Source organism: Phoenix dactylifera, chromosome 8 (genome assembly GCF_051530095.1).
Source record: "Phoenix dactylifera cultivar Ajwa chromosome 8, Ajwa_hap1_PhDact_Kaust_v1.1, whole genome shotgun sequence".
In the NCBI taxonomy this organism is placed as follows: domain Eukaryota; kingdom Viridiplantae; phylum Streptophyta; class Magnoliopsida; order Arecales; family Arecaceae; genus Phoenix; species Phoenix dactylifera.
The window spans coordinates 2,082,477-2,101,999 of NC_143197.1; the positions used below are offsets into that span (position 1 = coordinate 2,082,477).

The window sequence follows — 19,523 nt, forward strand, 5'->3', positions numbered from 1 at the left end:
ATGATCATCTTGGGGTGGATCGGAGTTGTATCTTTCGTGCAAAAAGAAGGATCCATCTTTCTTCATGCGACTCCATTGTTGAATCATTTACTAGTCACTTTGAGATCGGTGCATATGGATGAATGACAAAGTTCAGAGTGTTTTTGAGGATCTGTGAGGTGGGTGGTCCGATGGTGGGTTCACACGAAGGAAAGGAATCCTGTCATTTTCATATCAATACTTTAATCTCTGAACTTTAGGTAGGTTGAGTTGCAAAATCTTGCCCTGTACTTAATCTGGTGGTGCTTCGAATATCATATATTTATGCAAGAGTGTTTTGTAAATGCAACTCAAGCACGAGAAAACTCTGGAGTTAATCTTTGATAATATCATCACAAGTTTTCACCAACTACCATAAATTAATCTTTGGATCCAACGATCTTTCTTCACTCATCTAATTCGCATTTTCTACTTTTTTTTTATTGCTGTAAAGCCTTTTCCACTATTTTAGACTTCATTAGGTTACGTGCTCGACCATAATATTGTATCAATGGGGACCATTTTCTTGAATTCGAGTTGCACTCAATCTTAAAATGTGTTGTTACAGTTAAATTGAAACTGTAGCTGCATCAAAATCTCACTCCCAAAAGTGAAGATGATCAATCAATATCCCTTCTATATTCTTTACATCCTGATATTTTTGCTTTTAGGTTTCTTCAGTGTAAGCTTAAAGAAAACTTTAACAAAGCATATCTTATATTGCATCTGGCACTGTTTGAGTTTGACCTTCTTTTGGTCCTCTCCGGTAATGAATGGCTGAGTAATTGGATTCCTTTTGCCGTCTATATCTTCCTCTTTCTTTGGCATGATTTTCGTTCGAAGCGTTTGGTTTCTTTTGTCAACAACCCTACCAAAAAAGTCGTAGCCTCGAGCACGCTTCCACTAGCAATTCCGCTGCGTGTGAACGCAGCTGCTTGGGAGTTGGAATTGGCATCAAGAGCGGAAAAATATTCAAGTAAACTTCAAATCCATAGTTTTCTTTCTACATTGATGTGATCTGAGATGAAACGAAACCACTAACATCCAAATGGATAACGGTCAACGCTCCTGCATCTACACGGTTGACAAGTCAACACCATCTCTGGGCTTTCCAGAAGGTTGCAAACTTACAATGTACTCGTCAGCACGCCGCACGCAGATTTCTTAATGCATGAAAATATAACGGTAAGACTCTATTTTTGTGCTTCAGTAATCTAACACGGGATTCTCGCGGAAGCGTTTATTGCCGCTAACTCGTTAAGATCTAATCCATTTGAGCGCGTGAGGCGCACTATGTCGATCGTATTGTCGTATTGTTAACCTTTGGAGGTTTAATGACAATAATATAATATCCAGTATAATGTCATTATTAAAAACAATTGTGAGATCTTAACATCAAATTAGTTTTTGCCATAAACCTTTTTTTTCTCTTAAGAATATGGCTTGGATAAGTTATATATATATATATATATATATATATATATATATAATAGATGGTTCATACAATATGAATACATCTAAAAAAAATTAAAATACAACATATTCTAGCGTGCACAATATATATCTCTCTCCAACCCAAAAAATATCTTCGAAGCGGTTGGCTATATATGAGCCTGGAAGATCACCGCGTCAGAAACCATGGCTCAAATGTTATAGATTAGATGATGACTCTCGCCTATACCACCAATAATTTGCTGGATCTAGTTAATAATCATAGCTGAATTTCTCTCAAGCAGTGCTTTACTAATCTGCAACATGCGGTCGGAATAACCTAAACAGGCTTTGCTGTCGGCATCTCAGCCTCCGGACTGAGGTGTCGAACGGATAAGATATTCACCTTGCTCGATTTGAATGGATAAGCGCGACACGCGAAAAATAGAACTCGGCTCCCTTCAGGCCGTGTTCTCGCGGGGCCCACCGGCCTTCCCTCGTCAACGGTCAATGGCCTTCTCCGATTGGGTCGTTTTCGCTCTCGTCAAATCCGGTAATTCTCATGCAAAAAAAAAAAAAAAAAAAAACTAACCACTACCTCGCCATTCGATTATCTTAATCGGTATGTTTATTTAAAAAGACAATGATTTGCTGCTCCTTAATGCTTTTCCTTCTTCTAATCCGACGCCAAAATCACCTGCTTTATGGACTTAATCAAAGACGTTTATTATATCTGTTATTTAATTGATAAAATAAGCAGATGGCTGTGTCCCTGTTTTCTAAGGATTTAAATGGTTCCTCTGCTCCTCATTTGATCGAAGGCCTCCCCCCTTGGAGAGGATGGCTGGTTCCCTCGTCTCAGGGCTTCCTAAATGAAATGGAGGCAGGGGCTCATTTCCAAACGGCAGGGGAACCAGTGTAGGTATGTGCTTTCTCTTCTTCCCCATGTGAGCCTTAATGATCTTCTCTCTTTCTTCTTCTTTGTTCTCTTATTAATCTTTCCTCCATTTATTATCTTGCTTTAGATTCTCTCCAAAAGTTACGCACCCAAACCCACGTGTTGATCCAATCCAAAAATGTTTTTTTTTTTCTCCATGTCGTTTTGTTCTTTTTTTTTTTTGTTAAACAACAAAAGATCGGAGCTGGAGGGAGGTGTGGAGTTTGTGGGTAGATTATGGGGAAAGTGTTGAGGCCATGTGGGTGATCATCTTGTTATGTTATCAACTGAAGGCCACAACAGCCAATTGTTAATTCTGCCCAAAATGGGGCTCATTTGTTAATCTTCCTGCTGCTTTTGGATGCAGGGTTGGATGATGTGGAAATCCGATTTCCGGGAGGGATTTTTCGGTAGATTCATATGATTCATCTGGTCATTTTGAGTTTTGAGGTTTCCGATCATGGCGACCCGGATAGTGTCTTCCAGCGATCGTCTCTAGTTTTGGGTTTTTGCTCCAAAAAGGAGATTTTAGCTTAGGAGGTGGTTCCATACATAAAAAGCTGAAGGATGGAATCGCCCGGTAAGGCGGGATTGCCTGGAAAGATGGAAATCATGGAATCGCCGGTCCGGCAGCAGAGCTTCCGCCGGAAGAAGATGACGAAGCAGCTCACCGGGAAACGGGACGACACTCCACTGCATTCAGCTGCAAGGGCAGGGAATTTAGCTGTGGTGAAGGAGATCATTTCAGGAGCCGATGAGCAGGAGTTGGCGGAGTTGCTGACCAAGCAGAATCAGGCAGGGGAAACTGCTCTCTTTGTTGCTGCCGAGTATGGGTTTGTCGATGTGGTGAATGAAATGATCAAGTACCATGATGTTCTCACAGCTGGAATAAAGGCTAAGAATGGTTATGATGCTCTGCATGTAGCCGCCAAGCAAGGGGATGTAGGTATTAGCTCTGTCTCAAAAATGTTTCTTTCGAACTTAAATGCCATTGATCGGTATGGCAAAGTTCTACATATTCTGTTCAGTTGTTAATTTTTCAGAAATCTAAGTGCAATACCATTTTCCTAATTTTTCCTAAAAGTTTACTATGCAAAAACATCAATGACCTGGATGCAGGAGATTGCGGTTTATGTCAGATTCTTTCCCCTGATTATCTTGATCTGCATAAAATATTATCTGAATAGTTCATTTCTTTTCTTTTGGGTTTATAGAATGATCATCTCAAATCTGAACATTATTTCTCTGTGGTCTGCTCTTGGTTTACTCATTGGTTTCTGTTTCTAATTCTTTGCCTTCTATTATTGATCATTCATCTGCACTTTACAGTGACCATCTTACCAAAGTTGTGTGTACATGTCCTAGGATTAAACAAATAATGTATTTTTGAGAAAAAATAATAAAAAATTTTAAGATTAGTAAAGAATGGATGGTCAAAAAAGAGGTTAGCATGAGAAACCGGTTTCACCGGTAGATGTTTAATGTGTTGATATGTTGGTGTCGCTTTCTTAATTTTGAGCTGTTAAATTACATGTTGCAGATGTTATGAATTTACTGCATGGTCACATCCACGGGTACAGCCAGTGAAGTTGGAGAATATGGCATATGTGATATCAATTAAATGTTACCATCTATCTCTTCATTAAATAGAGCTTTTGTTTTATCACCATTCGGCTAACTAAGCAATTACATTGGCTAGATGTCATGAAGGAGCTTTTGATGGCTCTTCCAGAACTCTCCATGACTGTGGACTTATCAAACACCACGGCATTACACACTGCTGCAACACAAGGCCATATCGAGGTGGTGAATCTCCTATTGGAAGCTGATGGGAGTCTGGCACTAATTGCAAGGAGCAATGGTAAAACTGCTCTACATTCTGCTGCAAGGAATGGGCACTTGGAAGTTGTGAAAGCTCTTGTAAACAGAGAGTCCGGAATTGCAACCAGAATTGATAAGAAAGGACAGACTGCACTTCACATGGCAGTCAAGGGAACAAGCTTAGACCTAGTTGAGGAGCTTCTCAAGTGTGAACCCACTCTGGTCAACCTGGTGGACTCAAAGGGCAACACAGCCCTTCATATAGCAGCTAGGAAGGGTCGTATTCAGGTGAATTGCTCTTGACACATTTATCGTTTCTTGTGAAGTCATATTTTCTCTATCTTTTACTTTCTTTTGGTGATCTATGGGGTCAATTCTTCATCAATATGCACAATTGTCAATATATTCATCACCTGAATCTTGAAATACTTAAGAATGTTGATGGCTTCCGTATGAGTTTTATGAACACTTGCCAAGTCATCTGTTTCTTAATCCCAATGCCAAGCCATGAGCTGTTATTTCTGGAGGAAACTGCAGATAAATCTAAATCTACTAATTATCAACTTTGCTCCTCTGCCTATATCTATTATGTCCTTTGCCATATTTGCAAGTAATTGGAGATAGGCCATAGTATCCTTCATTTTGTTTTGCTCATCTCTCATATATATTGAAAGGAGATGTTGTCAACTGTAACTGAGTTACAGTAATATATTCGTTTAAAAGACAAGGCTCACTAGAGCATATCAAAATGCTCATCTCGAATCATGATGTACCAAGAATAGAATTAACACTACCAGAATAAATGGACTAATATTATTGGAGCAGCAGCAAATGTCTAAGGGATACTAAATAGGAACCTTTCCAGGAATATGGCATGATTTTGCAAAATTAAATGATTACAAGAGCTTGTCTCCATTCCCAAACAAAAGTTATAATTTGATCTGTAATTGAAAAGGAACAGGTCAAACAGCGTTGAAATCCTTTGAAGAAGAGAGCTCCCTAGGCTGGATGTTTACATTTATTCCTTGATTAGCATTAGTCAGTCTTCTTTAGGATGAGATTTTGGAGGTTATTGTGGGATTCCATACCAGGGTAGAAAGTGCAAACTTGTAAATAACATAAAAACTGCAATCATTGTGAAGTAGGTGAAGTATATTAAACCAGAGACTTGGGCGAATTAGCCTTCCTCTCATATTTGTAGAATTAATTCATGTGTTTGAGATTTTCTTGATTCAGGAAGTGGATAAATTCATCATATGTATGCAGCTCGGCTTGAGAAACATGTATGGTGATTTGTTTTTTGTTTGTGAGTGCATTGAGTAAGGAGAGTACTCAGTGTTGATTTTGAGTATGATTTTCGGACTTTTGATAAAGGTGGGTGGTATTTCCTGATCAAAACATCCTGACTATCCAACTTTGCCGTTAGTAACCTGACGGATTGAAAGCTTTATTGGGTCAATATTTTGATTCTTGTGAAGTTTCCTTGGGACTTTTTAGCTCAGAAGGAAGTGTTTCTTAAAGAAGACCATTCTTCATTTCTCTAATCTGGAGTACTGATATTTTGATCGAAATTGTTTATCTAACCTGCAGGATGGCAGTGTGATATGTCCTATAATTGAACTAGTAGGGCAGGCAAATTTGCCACCATTTTGCCAAACAAATAAAAAGAAAAAAGAAGAAAGGGTAGATCGGGAAACTTTAAAGTTGATTTCTAGATGCCAACTCTTGTGTTGTGCAACTAAAATGAAAAGCATACTGCTTAAAATGTGGTTTGCTTTGGCATGTTTTGAACTGATGTCTGGTCTAGGAATCATTTTTTTCATGGGAGAAGACAGTGATGAGGCGAGAGAGGTGCTGGACACAATGGGTTCTTTCAATTCTTTTGGTTAGGAAAATGAACCTAATTCTTGGCAGACCTCTCTGTGCACATAATTAAAGAACTGCAGTCAGCAACCCTACTTTCTAATGTCTTATAAGAGTCAAAGATATTCATGTCATGTTATAATCATATCTGAATGAGAACATAATCTGCCTGTGGGGAATATAAAGGAAGTAGCAGCAGAGCTGATAATTCTAAGTTTCTGCTTAGAGACAACATCCATCTCGGAATCACTCACAATTTTGGTATATTTATGGGGAATGCATTATGGAATTTCCCTTGCAGTCTTTGCATCATCAGTTTGCAGCACATGAAATTGTTAGCATTTTGGTTGCTGACATATAATCAGTTACATCAAAGGTGAGGATTGAATCTTGGGACGAAGGGTGTTCAGAGTATTTTGGGGTTTAAATAGAATTTTCTGATTCTGGGTTGTGATGGGAAATAACTACCACAGTAATGAAGGCCTGATTGGTACTGCAGTGAAAATGCTTTTCCAATACGAAAGTAGAGTTATGGACCTGATCAAAGACCATGTAACCTCTCTCTCTCTCTCTCTCTCAGAGGAAAAAAAGAAATGAGAAAAAAAGAATCATTTGGTCCAGGGTTCCCATGAATAATCATATTTATAGATTAAACCTTCAATTTTCTCATGCAAGCTTCTTGCGAAAGTAAGAACTGAGATTAGGAATGATGGGTAGTGGTTGCCTGTTGCTCATTACTTTCATTATAAAGTTAAGAAACCTACTTCCTGAATACAGCTACGATAGTGAGATAACACATTCGCTAGTATTAGAAACAAAATGACAAAGAACATTTATTCAGAATCAGAAGATTTTATACATTCTTGCCTCTACAACTATAGTTTATTAAATAAGTATTAGAGCCTTGAGGCTGATTAGATAAGTCATAATGGCTATCACTACATTACATAGGGCATGAGCATGTTGTTTCTGCCTTTCTGGCATGCTGCATCAGCCTATGATGAAAAAGGTGGTCAGGCTATCGTGTTTGTAAGCCTCCTTAATATCGAATCTGCTACTGTATTTTCTTTTTGATTCTTGTGTTATTTTATGTCCTCTTTGTATTTCATTTTTTATGTTCTGAATTGCCCTGACTTGCATGGTTTTGTTGTAAATATTTTTCATCCAGGAAAGTACTCGATTTCACCCACTTTATAGAATATATACTCACTTATTAGAAAATCTTTTGTGTAGATTGTAAAGAGGCTTCTTGAGCTCAAGGAAATCGATATCCAAGCTATCAATAAATCAGGAGAGTCAGCACTTGACACTGCTGAGAAGATGGGAAATTCAGATGTTGCCTGCATATTAGTCGCACATGGTGTCCAAAGTGCAAGGACCATCGGACCCCCAAATCCTGCCCGTGAACTAAAGCAACAAGTAAGTGACATAAAACATGAGGTCCACTCGCAGCTTGAACACACCCGCCAGACCAGGAGACGTGTGCAGGGGATTGCAAAGAGGCTGAACAAGCTACATGCAGAGGGCCTAAACAATGCAATCAATTCCAACACTATTGTCGCTGTCCTCATTGCCACTGTAGCATTTGCAGCCATCTTCACAGTTCCCGGCCAGTCTGTAGATCCTGAAAACCTTGCCCCTGGGCTCACTTTAGGGGAAGCCAACATCTCACACCAAACACCTTTCATAATCTTTTTCGTCTTCGACTCCGTGGCCCTCTTCATATCTTTAGCTGTCGTGGTGGTACAAACTTCTATAGTGGTTATAGAGAGCAAAGCAAAGAAACAAATGATGGCAATCATCAACAAGCTAATGTGGCTCGCCTGTGTGCTTATTAGTGCTGCATTCCTTGCACTTTCTTTCATTGTAGTGGGAAACCATGAGAAGTGGTTGGCTATTGGAGTGACAATTATAGGCTCTACCATATTAGCCACAACATTGGGCACCATGCTCTACTGGGTGATTGCCCATCGCATTGAATCTAAGAAGCTGAGAAACATCAGACGGTCATCACTTAGTAGGTCGCGGTCATTTTCTGTCTCTGGCATGTCAGATGGGGAATTGCTCAACAATGAGTACAAGAAAATGTATGCAATTTGAGAGCGAGAAGATCAGGGTTTTTTTTCAACCCTGCAATGGCTGTCTGGTGGATCTCTTATACCACAATGTATATCAACCATGTAATTGTTATAAGTTCCTCCCCTGGCAGCAGTGCTTGCTTGGTCTGGAAGTACAAGTCTGGGAAAGAATGTTAAACGAGTTGACATGTTGTTGGGAGTGCACAGGTGAGGAAGTAACCTATATATGCGGGGCTGAGTTGGTGGACATGATGAGAATTGAGAAGTCCTTTGTAGACCTACATAATATTACAACTACTTAGCTCTCTCTTTTGATGCTTGGATAAGGCCAAAATTTTCTGACATTGATTGCATGCCACCATACTGATTTTGTCTAACCATAAGTTGGTGGATTCTGTTTCAAATACTTGTCGAAGTATATCCTCTGGAAGAAGCGGAAATCATGATAAACCATGTAGATCATCAAATGGAGTTGCTTATAGAAGGGGGTGGGGCAACTTCAACTTTTTCTTCTTTCTTTTTTGTGTATCTGCAGGAAGATGTTAATAAAAAGTAAGTATAACTTTGCAAACTTAATCTTTTATTGCTATCTCCTAGTGTTACATAATTTCCTCACAACCAGTATGTGGTCTACTGAAGTAGTCTCTCTTAGATGATGCTTGTTTATATAAAATTGTACCAATAAGGTGCGATGCATGCAGAGAGCATATTGGATGGCTTGGACATCAAAATAACCATTTTCTGTAGAACTTATGTTAGATATAAATGCATTTTTCAGTTGCTCTCTCTTTCTCTCTCTCTCTCTGTGTGTGAGGGAAGTAAAAGGGCCAGGCCACAATAGGTACCTTCATTAAAGATACCTATTTACATTGATACCATTGTGAAGGAAGGGAAGATTGAATATTTAATAGGAGTTTTTCTTAATTTTATAAAATAATAAAGGATACAAGTATAGATGAAAGTCTCTTTACACATTGCATAGCTTACTGTGGGATTTGATAGCCATTTGCCAAACAGGCCCTTATAACATACAACGAACCTACCATACCTAGGAATATCTTGTGATTCACATCACTTGGCTCCTCCTCCGATACCTCCCTTACATGAGCATGCATACCCTTACAGTGTGAAACAAGCCTCTCACATGGCTCCTTGTGTAATGTTGCCCTTATATGAGCAAGTATGTAAGGCAAGCATTGCTGCCAAGATTCTATTGCTACCATGATGCATTGTCCCTCTGTAGTTTTTTTCAAGATAATATTTGGCATAATCCCGCGAAAGCAAAAAATCAAAGCTATCAAATTTGCGCCTGACCTTTTGCGACCCAACCTCATAGTTATACTTCTATGGATCACGTGGCAGATATGCAACAATATGAAAAAAGAAAAAAAGTTGTGTTTCATAGAAGAAAACTCTTTTTATGTAGGCTAGACTTGGCATGTGCAATATATATACCTAGAATTAAAGATAGGAGTTCTTATTCTTTCCATTTCAGGTTGAATTGAAAACAGATCGATTTGGCTCTACAACATATATAGATGGCGCATTCGATGATATAAGGGACTAGAGGTTCAGGATCTATCAATAGTCACATTCTACTTAGCAACATTTTTTTGCTTAATAATTAGAGATTTTATCTTTGAGTTTTGGATGGTACGTGTCCAAATATTATGGCTTGGATAATTATAGTATGGGTAGATATCTCCCTCCACGAAAAAATACAACAAAGGTAGATGGCCAAGATTTTTATTGATGTCGGCACCTTATATGCCGACTCTTCTTAAAAGCCTACGCGACTGTATGGGGATTAACTCTTCTAAGAGCGGTAGGTGTAAAGTAGCATACGTTAAATTTGGACTAACATCAGCAACTCAATCACCGACATTAGTTCAAACTTTCGGGCAAGGTTTTCCGTAATAATGGCAGAGGTCCCTCCACACGGCCCCCGGGTTGTCGTCTTCGTATCCAGAAGAACGTAAACCCTCGTGTTTTCCATCCTCTCTCTTTCTTCTCTCTCTTGTTGGCCTTTTTGTGGGATCCGGTCGACCCAGGATGGACACGGAGCTGCTGGAACTCGCAGCGGCAGTTCGAGTTCCGGCAGCAGGCCAAGTCCAGCGTCCGCCTCTCCAACCGGAATGTCGTTCGAACTGGTCCGCAAGTTCCAGGGGCTCCAGAGAATCGATTTCGACCTCCTCCACCCTATCTCTCCGGGAAGGAGCATATCATCCCTGTAAACCCTTCTCTTTCGCTGGAGTTTCCTTTTCTCAATTCCAAATCTCAGATTTTAAGGGTTTCTACGCCAACATTTTTGCCGGACAACTCGATTTCGATATATCACGCGAAAGAATTCTTGTTTTCTGAGAACCTTGTCCTATTTTTGGGTCCAATTAGGAAAAAAACGAATCTTGACAGTTTTGAAAGCGTAAACCCTCGTTCTGTTGTGCTGTCATATAACTCAACTTGAAGTCGTTATGCGAATGATTTCTTTCTTTCTTTCTTTTTTTTTTTTTTTTTTTTTTGCTTAATCTTGTTTACTTTTGGGAACGATTAGGAAAAGGAGCAAATCTTGATAGGTTTCAACTTTTATGGCTTCCCTCCCACTGTGATATTACCAGATATCCCATTCGATTCAAATCACGCGGAAGATATCTTTTTCCCGATAATGTTTTTCCCCCTTTTGGGGCCGATTAGAACAAAAAAAACGATTTCTTGATAGCTTTCAGGGCTTGATCCTGCCACTATGATTGATAAGTTGGCGTTTTGTAGCAGGATCAGTTGAGGCTGGAGATGGAGACGGAGATCAAGAAGTCTCGTCGTCTGTCTCTAATTGATCTCTCTGACATTATTGGAGTTGATATGTACCATGTGGAGGGGTAGGCCCCAGAGATAGTCTCAGATGATTTGGGGCTAATGTTGATTAATGAGGAGATAATTTCATAGTGTTATTGGGATTCTGTGGTGGAAAATAAATGAGAAGTTGCAGGAGTGTAGTCAGATCCCCTTGGTTGAGTTTGCAGCCCAGTTGCATATTGGCTCGGAGTTGGTGGTGTCTGTTCTGGAGTCCCATCTCGGAACACTTGTAAGTAAACTTTATAATTTTGCCTAATATTATTTTTCTCATTTTTTGCTCGATAGTATTTTATTATGCTAATGTTTTTTCTATGCACGATCATATTTAAGCATGAAAAACAATACTATGTTCCACCAGCAATCTCATATTAAATAGGAGAAGGTTTCATCAATCGCATGGTTTGAGTTAACAGATATATACCTTCTGTAGACATTGTCTGTTGTACCGCCCCATACCATTTGGTACGGGGCATACCGTACCATACCGAAAGAAAACTGGTACGAAACATATCTTCAAGTTGATACAAGCCTCCTATACCGAGGTGCGTACTAGTCCGTACCGAGGTATATCAAGATAAAAATTGAGAAAAATAGTTATAGAGCTATTTTGGTATAGGAGTGTACTGTACTGTACCATACCGAACCGATAAGGTACCGATACGGTATCCGATACTGATATTGCGGATCTTATTTCTGCACTTTTTTAAAAAAATAAAGATGAGAAAACCCCAAAAAAATGTTACAGTAAAGTTTGTTGGAGCTGCAATACAATTTTATTTATTGTTTGTTAGATGTTATGATAATATTAATGTATATATTTTGTAAGTGTAATACAAATTGAAATTGATTTATTGACAAGACAATTTTGAAAAATGTGATGATCTGGGACAAAATAGCGGAAGTTCGAAACTGAAATTTAGGCAAGAAGAGGGGTTGGGCGCCTTTTGCTAGTAATTCTGTAAGATGCTTATAAATATGATAAGTTGTCCTTTCTGGACTATTATTTTTTTGATAAAAGATTGAATTAAGATTGCAAAAGAAGAGAAAAAAGGGACATGAAAGCTAATCTGTTTATTGTTTAAAACTTACAAAAGAACAATTGGTTGGACGCCGTGTTGCTATCAAGATTAACATGAGCAAGCCATCAGCTCCGGCTTGGACAATGAGATTGGATTGTCCAATATGATACTCCATGAAATGAAGGAAAGAGGCCATGCACATTTGACCATTGCATAAATATCTATCTTCAAGATACCTTCAACTTTCTTCAGCTATGTAAAAAACTTGATCTGATTTTCATTTTTTCTGGTCAAATGATTTAAGCACAAAAAATTCATTTACATGATGATCTCAAGCTTATGCATAAGGAAAGAAACAAATGAACCAAAATGATGGAGTTCCTTGTAATGCTCTTTGTTCTCGAGCACACTAACTACCTTTGGATTCTCGAAATCACTCGTTCAATTGAATCATTAGAGGAATTCCCGGATGTTTAGAGAGATATACATTGAGAGAAGAGAAATTTCAGATAAAATGTGCAATGAAACATAATGTACACCACGGCGACAACCCAGGGGCTGAGTTTTATATAAGCTTTCTTGACAGGGGCTTGGGCCATTGGCCTGGCCCAGCTCCAATTCTTTGGAGCCTTGTGGTTTTGAAGTGGAGAGGAAGAGAGAAGAAGGAGAAGAAATGGTGGTGGTTTATGTGAAAGGCAGAGGAGCAGCAGCATGAGTGCCTTTATGTGCCTGTGCCAGTCGATCATTGATAGGATTGCTGAATCCATCTTCAACATCGCCGCTCTCCTCCTGCCTAGCGAGACACTGCGCCCTCATGGGGATGATACTTTCAGAGATGTACATCCTCCTCTTCCTTTTCTCTTCATTTCTTCTCCTTTCTTCAAATTACAGCTGAAGAAGAATTTTCAAGGCTGTGATATAGGTTCTTCCCCTCTCATCCAATCTAGAATTGGTGGTAACTACCTTAAATTTTGAAACTATTATCTCCCAATGTTTTGTTGGCCTAGACTGAATTAAGGTTCCTCACACCTCAATTGCCTCAACCAGTGTGGTAGTGTCTATGAGCAACTGGAAAAGAACGCTTGTATATGTTTTCTGGAGTAAAATTGCTCTAAAGTTTCATGCTTTTTGACATTCAGCAGATGACTTTTTTCTGTTTCAGAAAGTTATATAGAGATCGTGCTTGCTCTACAGAGATCCTTATCAAAAGTTGAGGCTTATGCTTCTAAGGTTAGATATTGTTCCACTTTAAAACAACTTTTTCTTTTTCTTCTTTCAAGCTTCAGTGAATATTTATTGTTTACGGGTAAACCAGTTTTTATGCAAGTGAAAAAAAATGGAAGGTTTGGGATAAACAAAATTTGCAAAGTACTCATTGAAAGCATTTGTAATTTGTTCCAGGACCAGGTTCAGTACAAACATTCTTGTCAACTCATGCCCTCAGAGTGCATATTACAAGCATCGAAAAGGTAGTGAAGTGTTCTCAATTGATAAGTTTGCCTGATTTAAATCTGACACAAATCTTTTCTGGCACTTCTTCTGTATATACTACTTACAATGCTGACCAAGTGCTGTGCATTATTTTGAGCTATTCATGGGGCATCTATAATAAAAGCATTATCCATTTTCTTATTTTTTGTGTTGGTTAAAATGAAATTTCATCAAGGGATTCTTGATTAAGTTCAATGGCGGTAACACCTAATTATAAATGGTCAGGTTTTACCAATTAGAAACTTTGTACTCCTTACTTTGATAGTACTCAGGCTGTACCTTCCAAGTTTTACTAATTTTGGTCATTAAAGTTATGATAATTTTTCAAATTTGTAAAAATTTGCACTAGATGGTAGCAAAAAGATCAAGGAAGACACCAAAGAGGAAAAGAAACACACCTTTTATCAGGTAGTTTTAGCATGAAAGGAATTGTATAAGGTCCTAGAGCATTTGTTACTGGTATAAAATACCACTCGTTATAGACTAGTCTGCAAAACACGAATATTTATTATTGAAAGATGGCAACTTGTCCTGCTGCTTGAGATCTCGTAAACCTGTTTCACTGTAAGCCTTCACTGTTATTCCTGTTTTCACCTTAGCCTTTGAAAGTTTTAACATAAATCACTTTCGGTAGTTAAACTTCCACTAATGCATATGTTGGCAAGCTCCCAGCCTACAGTAAGCTATCGGATACCTTGTACTTTGCAAATCCCAAAGGGCCATGAAGAAATTCAATCGTTTTGAAGTCACCTTCAGTAATAATTTCCAATTACTCATATCTTGGCAAGCTCTCAGCCTATGGTAAGCTGTCCAAATACCTCAAACATTTCATACCCCAATAATTCCTATAGAAGTCGGTCACTTTGGAAGTAACACAAGGGAATTGACTGCAGATCTTTGCCAGCCCTCAGTTACTGATGGAAGAATCAGTAAGATTTTTTAAAAAATAGATATTTTTGGAGAGTTGGAAAGTGAAGGGTGTATTGTAATGATGGTAGGTGCTTTCTTTTCTAGGCCTCAAATAAGGATAAAATAAGCTACTTGAGGGATGTTATAATTCATAGTTTAGTAAGATAATTTTCTTCCTTTTACACTATTTTTAATATTTTAAACTAGTAAATGCATAACTTCTACGATTGATAACATTATGAGAAGAGATCCTCTTAAATCCTGTGTCTGTGCGAGAACTGTGACCGGACGAACAAACTCTAGCACTCATGATGCATGTTTGCTGAACTTAATGGTCTCTAGAGGAGGGAAAGAGGGGTAGCATGACATCACAATGATTACTAAAAAAGGGAATATTGATTTTTTATGAAGTATTTTAGAAATTATTTTCTATATAACAATAAGAAGTTTGGCGAGCTCAGCACGTTTGATTTTATAACATGGTATTTATACAACCTACTAAACGACTCATTCATAGGGTTCAAAGCAGGAGCAGTTACGAGAACTTGGAGACCAAGAAATAATCTAGATATTGTGATGCTATAACCTATCCACCCTTTACCTAATCCATTCGCCGTGCTCCCCATTATTGTATTCTTTGTGAAGGATTGGTCCATAGTCTAACAAATTTTTATTTGAAAGAGCCTCATCTCACAGTTTAAAAGATGTCATGCCAACATTGCTACCAAAAAAACCTTCAACTTCACCACTATTCTTGCATTTATGCATTAAATAGTTTCAGATGCTATTCCTATGTAGTCACTTCAACTGGGCTAACTAAACCTAAGCATGCAGTAAGGATAGGCAATGAAGATATAAGCTAGCTAGATGTCTCAGATCAAAAGTGAATTATCCTTCTCAAGAAACATAATACAGATCTGCTTCTCAGGGGTCAATTTCTACTTAGGGCTTTTTATGAGTATATGTCACATTCCCATGTTTACCTTCCTTAATAAGGCCACTAGTCATGAGGTAGAACCATCAAAACCTCTAACAGGTAATTTTTACATATATGCACTACTAGTGCTACCACCGCCTTCTACCACACTTTTACAATTTTATCAAAGTTTACTTATTATTAAACACAAACTTCAAACCACCATAAGATGATTTACACTCTTTTGAGAAGCATCGCTAAAGACAAAGGTATCATATAAAAGTTAAAATTGGCATTCAACTATCACAAAATCTTAACATTAGAACCCATGAATTAATCCATGGCACTTTATATTTTAGATCATACATTCCACAGGATTCCCTAGGTGGAGCATAAGAAAGCTCAGAGATGAAGCAAATGGGACACATTCCTTACTTTACACACCCACTTGTTGGGATTAGTGGGGTTTACAACTGATTCATGATTGCTTAAGCAAATGGTGAATTTTAGGACTTCGCATTTTTCATTTTCAAACGACCAGAGCATCTGCCTAGATTGAGGAGAAAGACTTGGAGACAGCCCAAAATGAAGCTTTGACTGCGAGTTTGTCGTGACTTTATCCTTAAAAACAGTCTTGCTATTAGAAGGCTGGGCCCTTTGCCCTCAAATATCTTTGTTCTAATGAGCTTGCTAGCCCTGGCCACAATGGTGGACCTCAAGTTTTTTGGAGATTCAATGCCAGAGCAATTATTACAACCATCAATTTCAACATTGCTGGTTAATTAAATGTTTCCTTGCTTCACTGAGATCATATACCCTAGAAATCATCTAGGACTTCCTGCAAACATTTTGCTAGAAGTGACTTGGATCAGCTAAAATCTTCTATCATCTTAGTCTGGCTATAGGTGGTTTCTGCTGAGATACTGATCGCGGATTTAAGTAGAAGTCCTCATCACATTTTCCTATATTTCTGCCCTTGAGTAGAGGACCTAGAGGTTTTACATCTTATTCAATAAATCTGCACCGATTTCACATTCTTTTGGAGGTTACACACCTTAAATAACACCTAACTTATATGATAAACTTCCTTGATCATGCCATATTTCTCATTTTCTTATGCCATGAAAGAGACTTGTTAGCCAAGGACACTTTTGGTAATGTGATCATGGAGAAGAAAACGAGGTGTAAGTGGATTGGGAACAATTCTCAGCTTATCATTCATAGAGGACAGTTGCCCTGTATGATGAGGTACAAGTGGATTAAGCTATGCCTCATGGATAGAGACCCCAGTAGCTGAACCATAAATTTGACTTTTATTTTGACCAACTCTGGAACTTTGAGAATTTACTGGTAATCTCCCAATTTTTTTGAAAGATTTTGTACCTTAGTAGCAGGAATCTTCTATGTAAGGTGGTGCAACCATTTCTAAATCTTCTCGGAAACTCATCCTTGCACCCACTTTTTTTTTTTTTTTTTGCATTTTTTGTGGGACCTACTTCCACATACTTGCACCCAACAGGCTTCCAATTACTATGTTTTGAACATTAATAACTATTATCAGAGTCGATAAGATAGAATTGTATGAAATTTTAGTTGTAACTAAACAATGAATGGGCCAATTCAAAGGTCAGTAGAGTATGGGCCAGTTCAAAACCAAGTGTTCCAGACCTCAGCCAATTGTAACTGTAACCAAATTTAAATCCTCCTCCTCCTCCTCCTCTCTCTCTCTCTCTCTCTCTCTCTTCTCTCTCTCTCGCTCTCTTTGGGTGTGCATGCATATGGAGTGCGCGTGCACATGCATGTGTAGAGGACTTAAAGCATTTCAAAGTTTCTAGTTTCTTTGCCATCGCTTTGCCTTAGAATTTATAAGAAATTAAAAACTGACTTCTCGTTTGGACTAAGATTTCCTTTTCTGTGCATTGCTTCATAATTTTAAGGATGCATCTGTTTTCACAAATTTTATCTCCTTTACCTGTACTCATTTATCATTCTATATAACCTTAAGTTTCCTGTCTTATAGACTAACTACTAATTGTTTCTGTGATGTGCTTTTAATGTTATATTTTTGTTTGCACTACTGATGTATTGCCTGGTAATATTATACAGATATCCATTATTTTTTCTAATTCTCAGGCTATCGTCTATTTTCTAGATAGCAAGCTTCGTGATGGTATGCAACTGTGATGGGCTGGAAAAGAACTTGTTAGGGGAAAAAGGTTATCTGATTGCACAGGTGAAGACAACGATAGATGTACTTTGTAAAATCAAAATCATATATTGCCAGGAAATTCATTGCATGAGTCGGTCTTTTGATGGCAGATTATCATCAAATTGAAGTCAGCTTCCTCGGGGCTGTAAGCTCTCTCTCACATTACTGAAAGATATACAACTGGTGTTTCATCAGTTTTGTACATTTTTTGTTGCTTGTGGCTATTCCTGTAAGGTTTTGGGTTCTTCAAGTGTTTTTGGTACATCTCCATTATGCTGTCACAAGGCCTGCAGTCCCACACTTTCTGAATTATTCTTCTTTCAGAATTGCTGTTCACCTGACAGGTAAAAAGTTCAGAGGAATTTAGAAACCGGAACAGTAGCATTATTAGTGAACAAGGAAAAGGTATCCTATGAACAGTTATCTCAAAGAATCTTTGGCACGTGACTTTTCAGTTCAAGCACATGCATTGTAACCCTGATCTTATAATATTCTTTTTCTGATGTATTATGAGCTTTATGATTTAGCAAAGATATACTGGCAGATTCTAAAGCAAGTGAATTCTAGTTAGAGGATATTTTAGCCCCCACAAGTGCCTTCCAAGACATCATCTGTAATGATTATTGTTTAGATCAATGATATTTTTGTCTTATACTATTTCTTGCACAATTATCAATCTTCTAAAATTATTAGAAAATATATCAAACATCAGATTTCACATTGCCATCTTGATGTAGGTCATCACCATGTTCCTTGCAGCTTATAAAGAAATTTTCTTTTTTAAAACAAGTCGATGAATGGTCCAATTTTTGCTGAAGCCACTTCAATAGCTATAAAGACGAAGGCAAAGACATTAACTTCTGCTTCTCTGCACACACCTTAACAGAGAAGCTCGCGACAAGATGGTCCATTTGATCTCTTGTTATACTCATCAAAGTGATAGGTTATAGGCAACAGCTTTATGTACAGTTGCTGGCGCTGATAAATATAGTGCAGTTTAAATGCATGGAGCATATTGAAATTTCTTTCACATGTTGCTGAGTATGACCCCATCTTGGTTGCAGCTTTTATCTGCAAACTAATCGAGTAATACTTGAAAAGATTAGATTAGTGGTATACAGGAAAGGTTTCAAGGCTACGTGCTTTTCTTGTGTTCTTTTCCTGCCATGTGAATGCCACTTGTTCTAAGGAGCATAAATTGCAAAAAAGTTAAGACAAGTTGCTTAATTGAGAATATTTCCAACTGAAAAGTATCTGCAAGGAAAAAAGAAAAAGCCACCATGTATTTCTTGGTGTCATGTATGTGCTCTGTTTGCTGCTAACTCCAGCCATCATTATGAAAGAGGTCTTCAACACAGCTTTTTTTTTCCTTTACTGAAACAGGCATATCATACAACGCGGTCTTCAACATAGCTTCGTGAACTTATAATTATAACGGAAGCAGCAAAAAAACTGTTTAGGAGTAATTTGTTATTAGCTCTTGAGACAAGAAAATCTAATATGAATTTATTGCAGATAATCTTTAGAAATATATTACGTTCCCAACAATTTCACTATTCAGATGCATTTTAGAGTGAAGGATTAAAATATTGAAAAAAATCATGTACTTGTGCTCTTGGTGATATAAACTATTCAATTTAGTATTTGTGGACAAGTTCGATGACAGAGAACTTATTATTTTATTTTTCCAGAACAGGTTTCGAGATATGTGTGTATCTAAGTGATTAAGCTTGTTAATTTATCATCCATGACTTAATGTCATTCAGGTCAAGAGTGAAGAATATGAGTGCATCTATAATCAAGCATCCTGTAGAACTTGAGATGTTAAGAAGCACCACTTATGATTACCTTAAGTAAAAAGGTATTATTTTAAGTACATTACAGCAGAATGATTTTTGTTATGTCAAATTTAATTTCCTACTTGCAAAATAAAACTAAACCATTTTATTCAAATAGCAGTTGATAAAAGGTTTTTAGATAC

The 19,523-nt window shown here is 37.9% G+C and overlaps 1 protein-coding gene and 1 pseudogene across 5 annotated transcripts; both read left to right on the plus strand.

Moving 5' to 3' along the window:
* Positions 1–2,092: 2,092 nt before the first annotated feature.
* Positions 2,093–8,719, plus strand: LOC148702606 (ankyrin repeat-containing protein At5g02620-like). Of its 4 annotated transcripts, none has more exons than XM_088702331.1 (5): positions 2,218–2,371; positions 2,754–3,332; positions 3,927–4,009; positions 4,086–4,495; positions 7,304–8,719. In XM_088702331.1, exons 3-5 carry the CDS (start codon positions 3,985–3,987, stop codon positions 8,168–8,170), a joined length of 1,302 nt encoding a protein of 433 aa, XP_088558457.1. In that variant the 5' UTR covers positions 2,218–2,371; positions 2,754–3,332; positions 3,927–3,984; the 3' UTR covers positions 8,171–8,719. The 4 variants fall into 4 exon arrangements, with proteins under 4 accessions (XP_088558456.1, XP_088558457.1, XP_088558458.1 ...); XM_088702332.1 differs by having other exon boundaries at positions 2,353–2,645; XM_088702330.2 differs by lacking the exon at positions 3,927–4,009 and having other exon boundaries at positions 2,093–2,371.
* A 1,386-nt stretch (positions 8,720–10,105) lies between these two features.
* LOC103710424 (E3 UFM1-protein ligase 1 homolog) lies at positions 10,106–18,199 on the plus strand (annotated as a pseudogene). Its single transcript, XR_604626.5, has 6 exons — positions 10,106–10,378; positions 10,918–11,227; positions 13,180–13,247; positions 13,419–13,486; positions 17,486–17,566; positions 17,653–18,199. The product of XR_604626.5 is annotated as an E3 UFM1-protein ligase 1 homolog (transcript).
* The last annotated feature ends 1,324 nt before the right edge of the window (positions 18,200–19,523 follow it).

Coding starts and splice junctions, on each gene's coding strand:
- LOC148702606 (XM_088702330.2), top strand. CDS start 2,954: ATGGAATCGCCCGGTAAGGCGGGATTGCCTGGAAAGATGGAAATCATG. Junction 3,333..4,085: donor CGCCAAGCAAGGGGATGTAG/GTATTAGCTCTG, acceptor TACATTGGCTAG/ATGTCATGAAGGAGCTTTTG. Junction 4,496..7,303: donor CTAGGAAGGGTCGTATTCAG/GTGAATTGCTCT, acceptor TCTTTTGTGTAG/ATTGTAAAGAGGCTTCTTGA.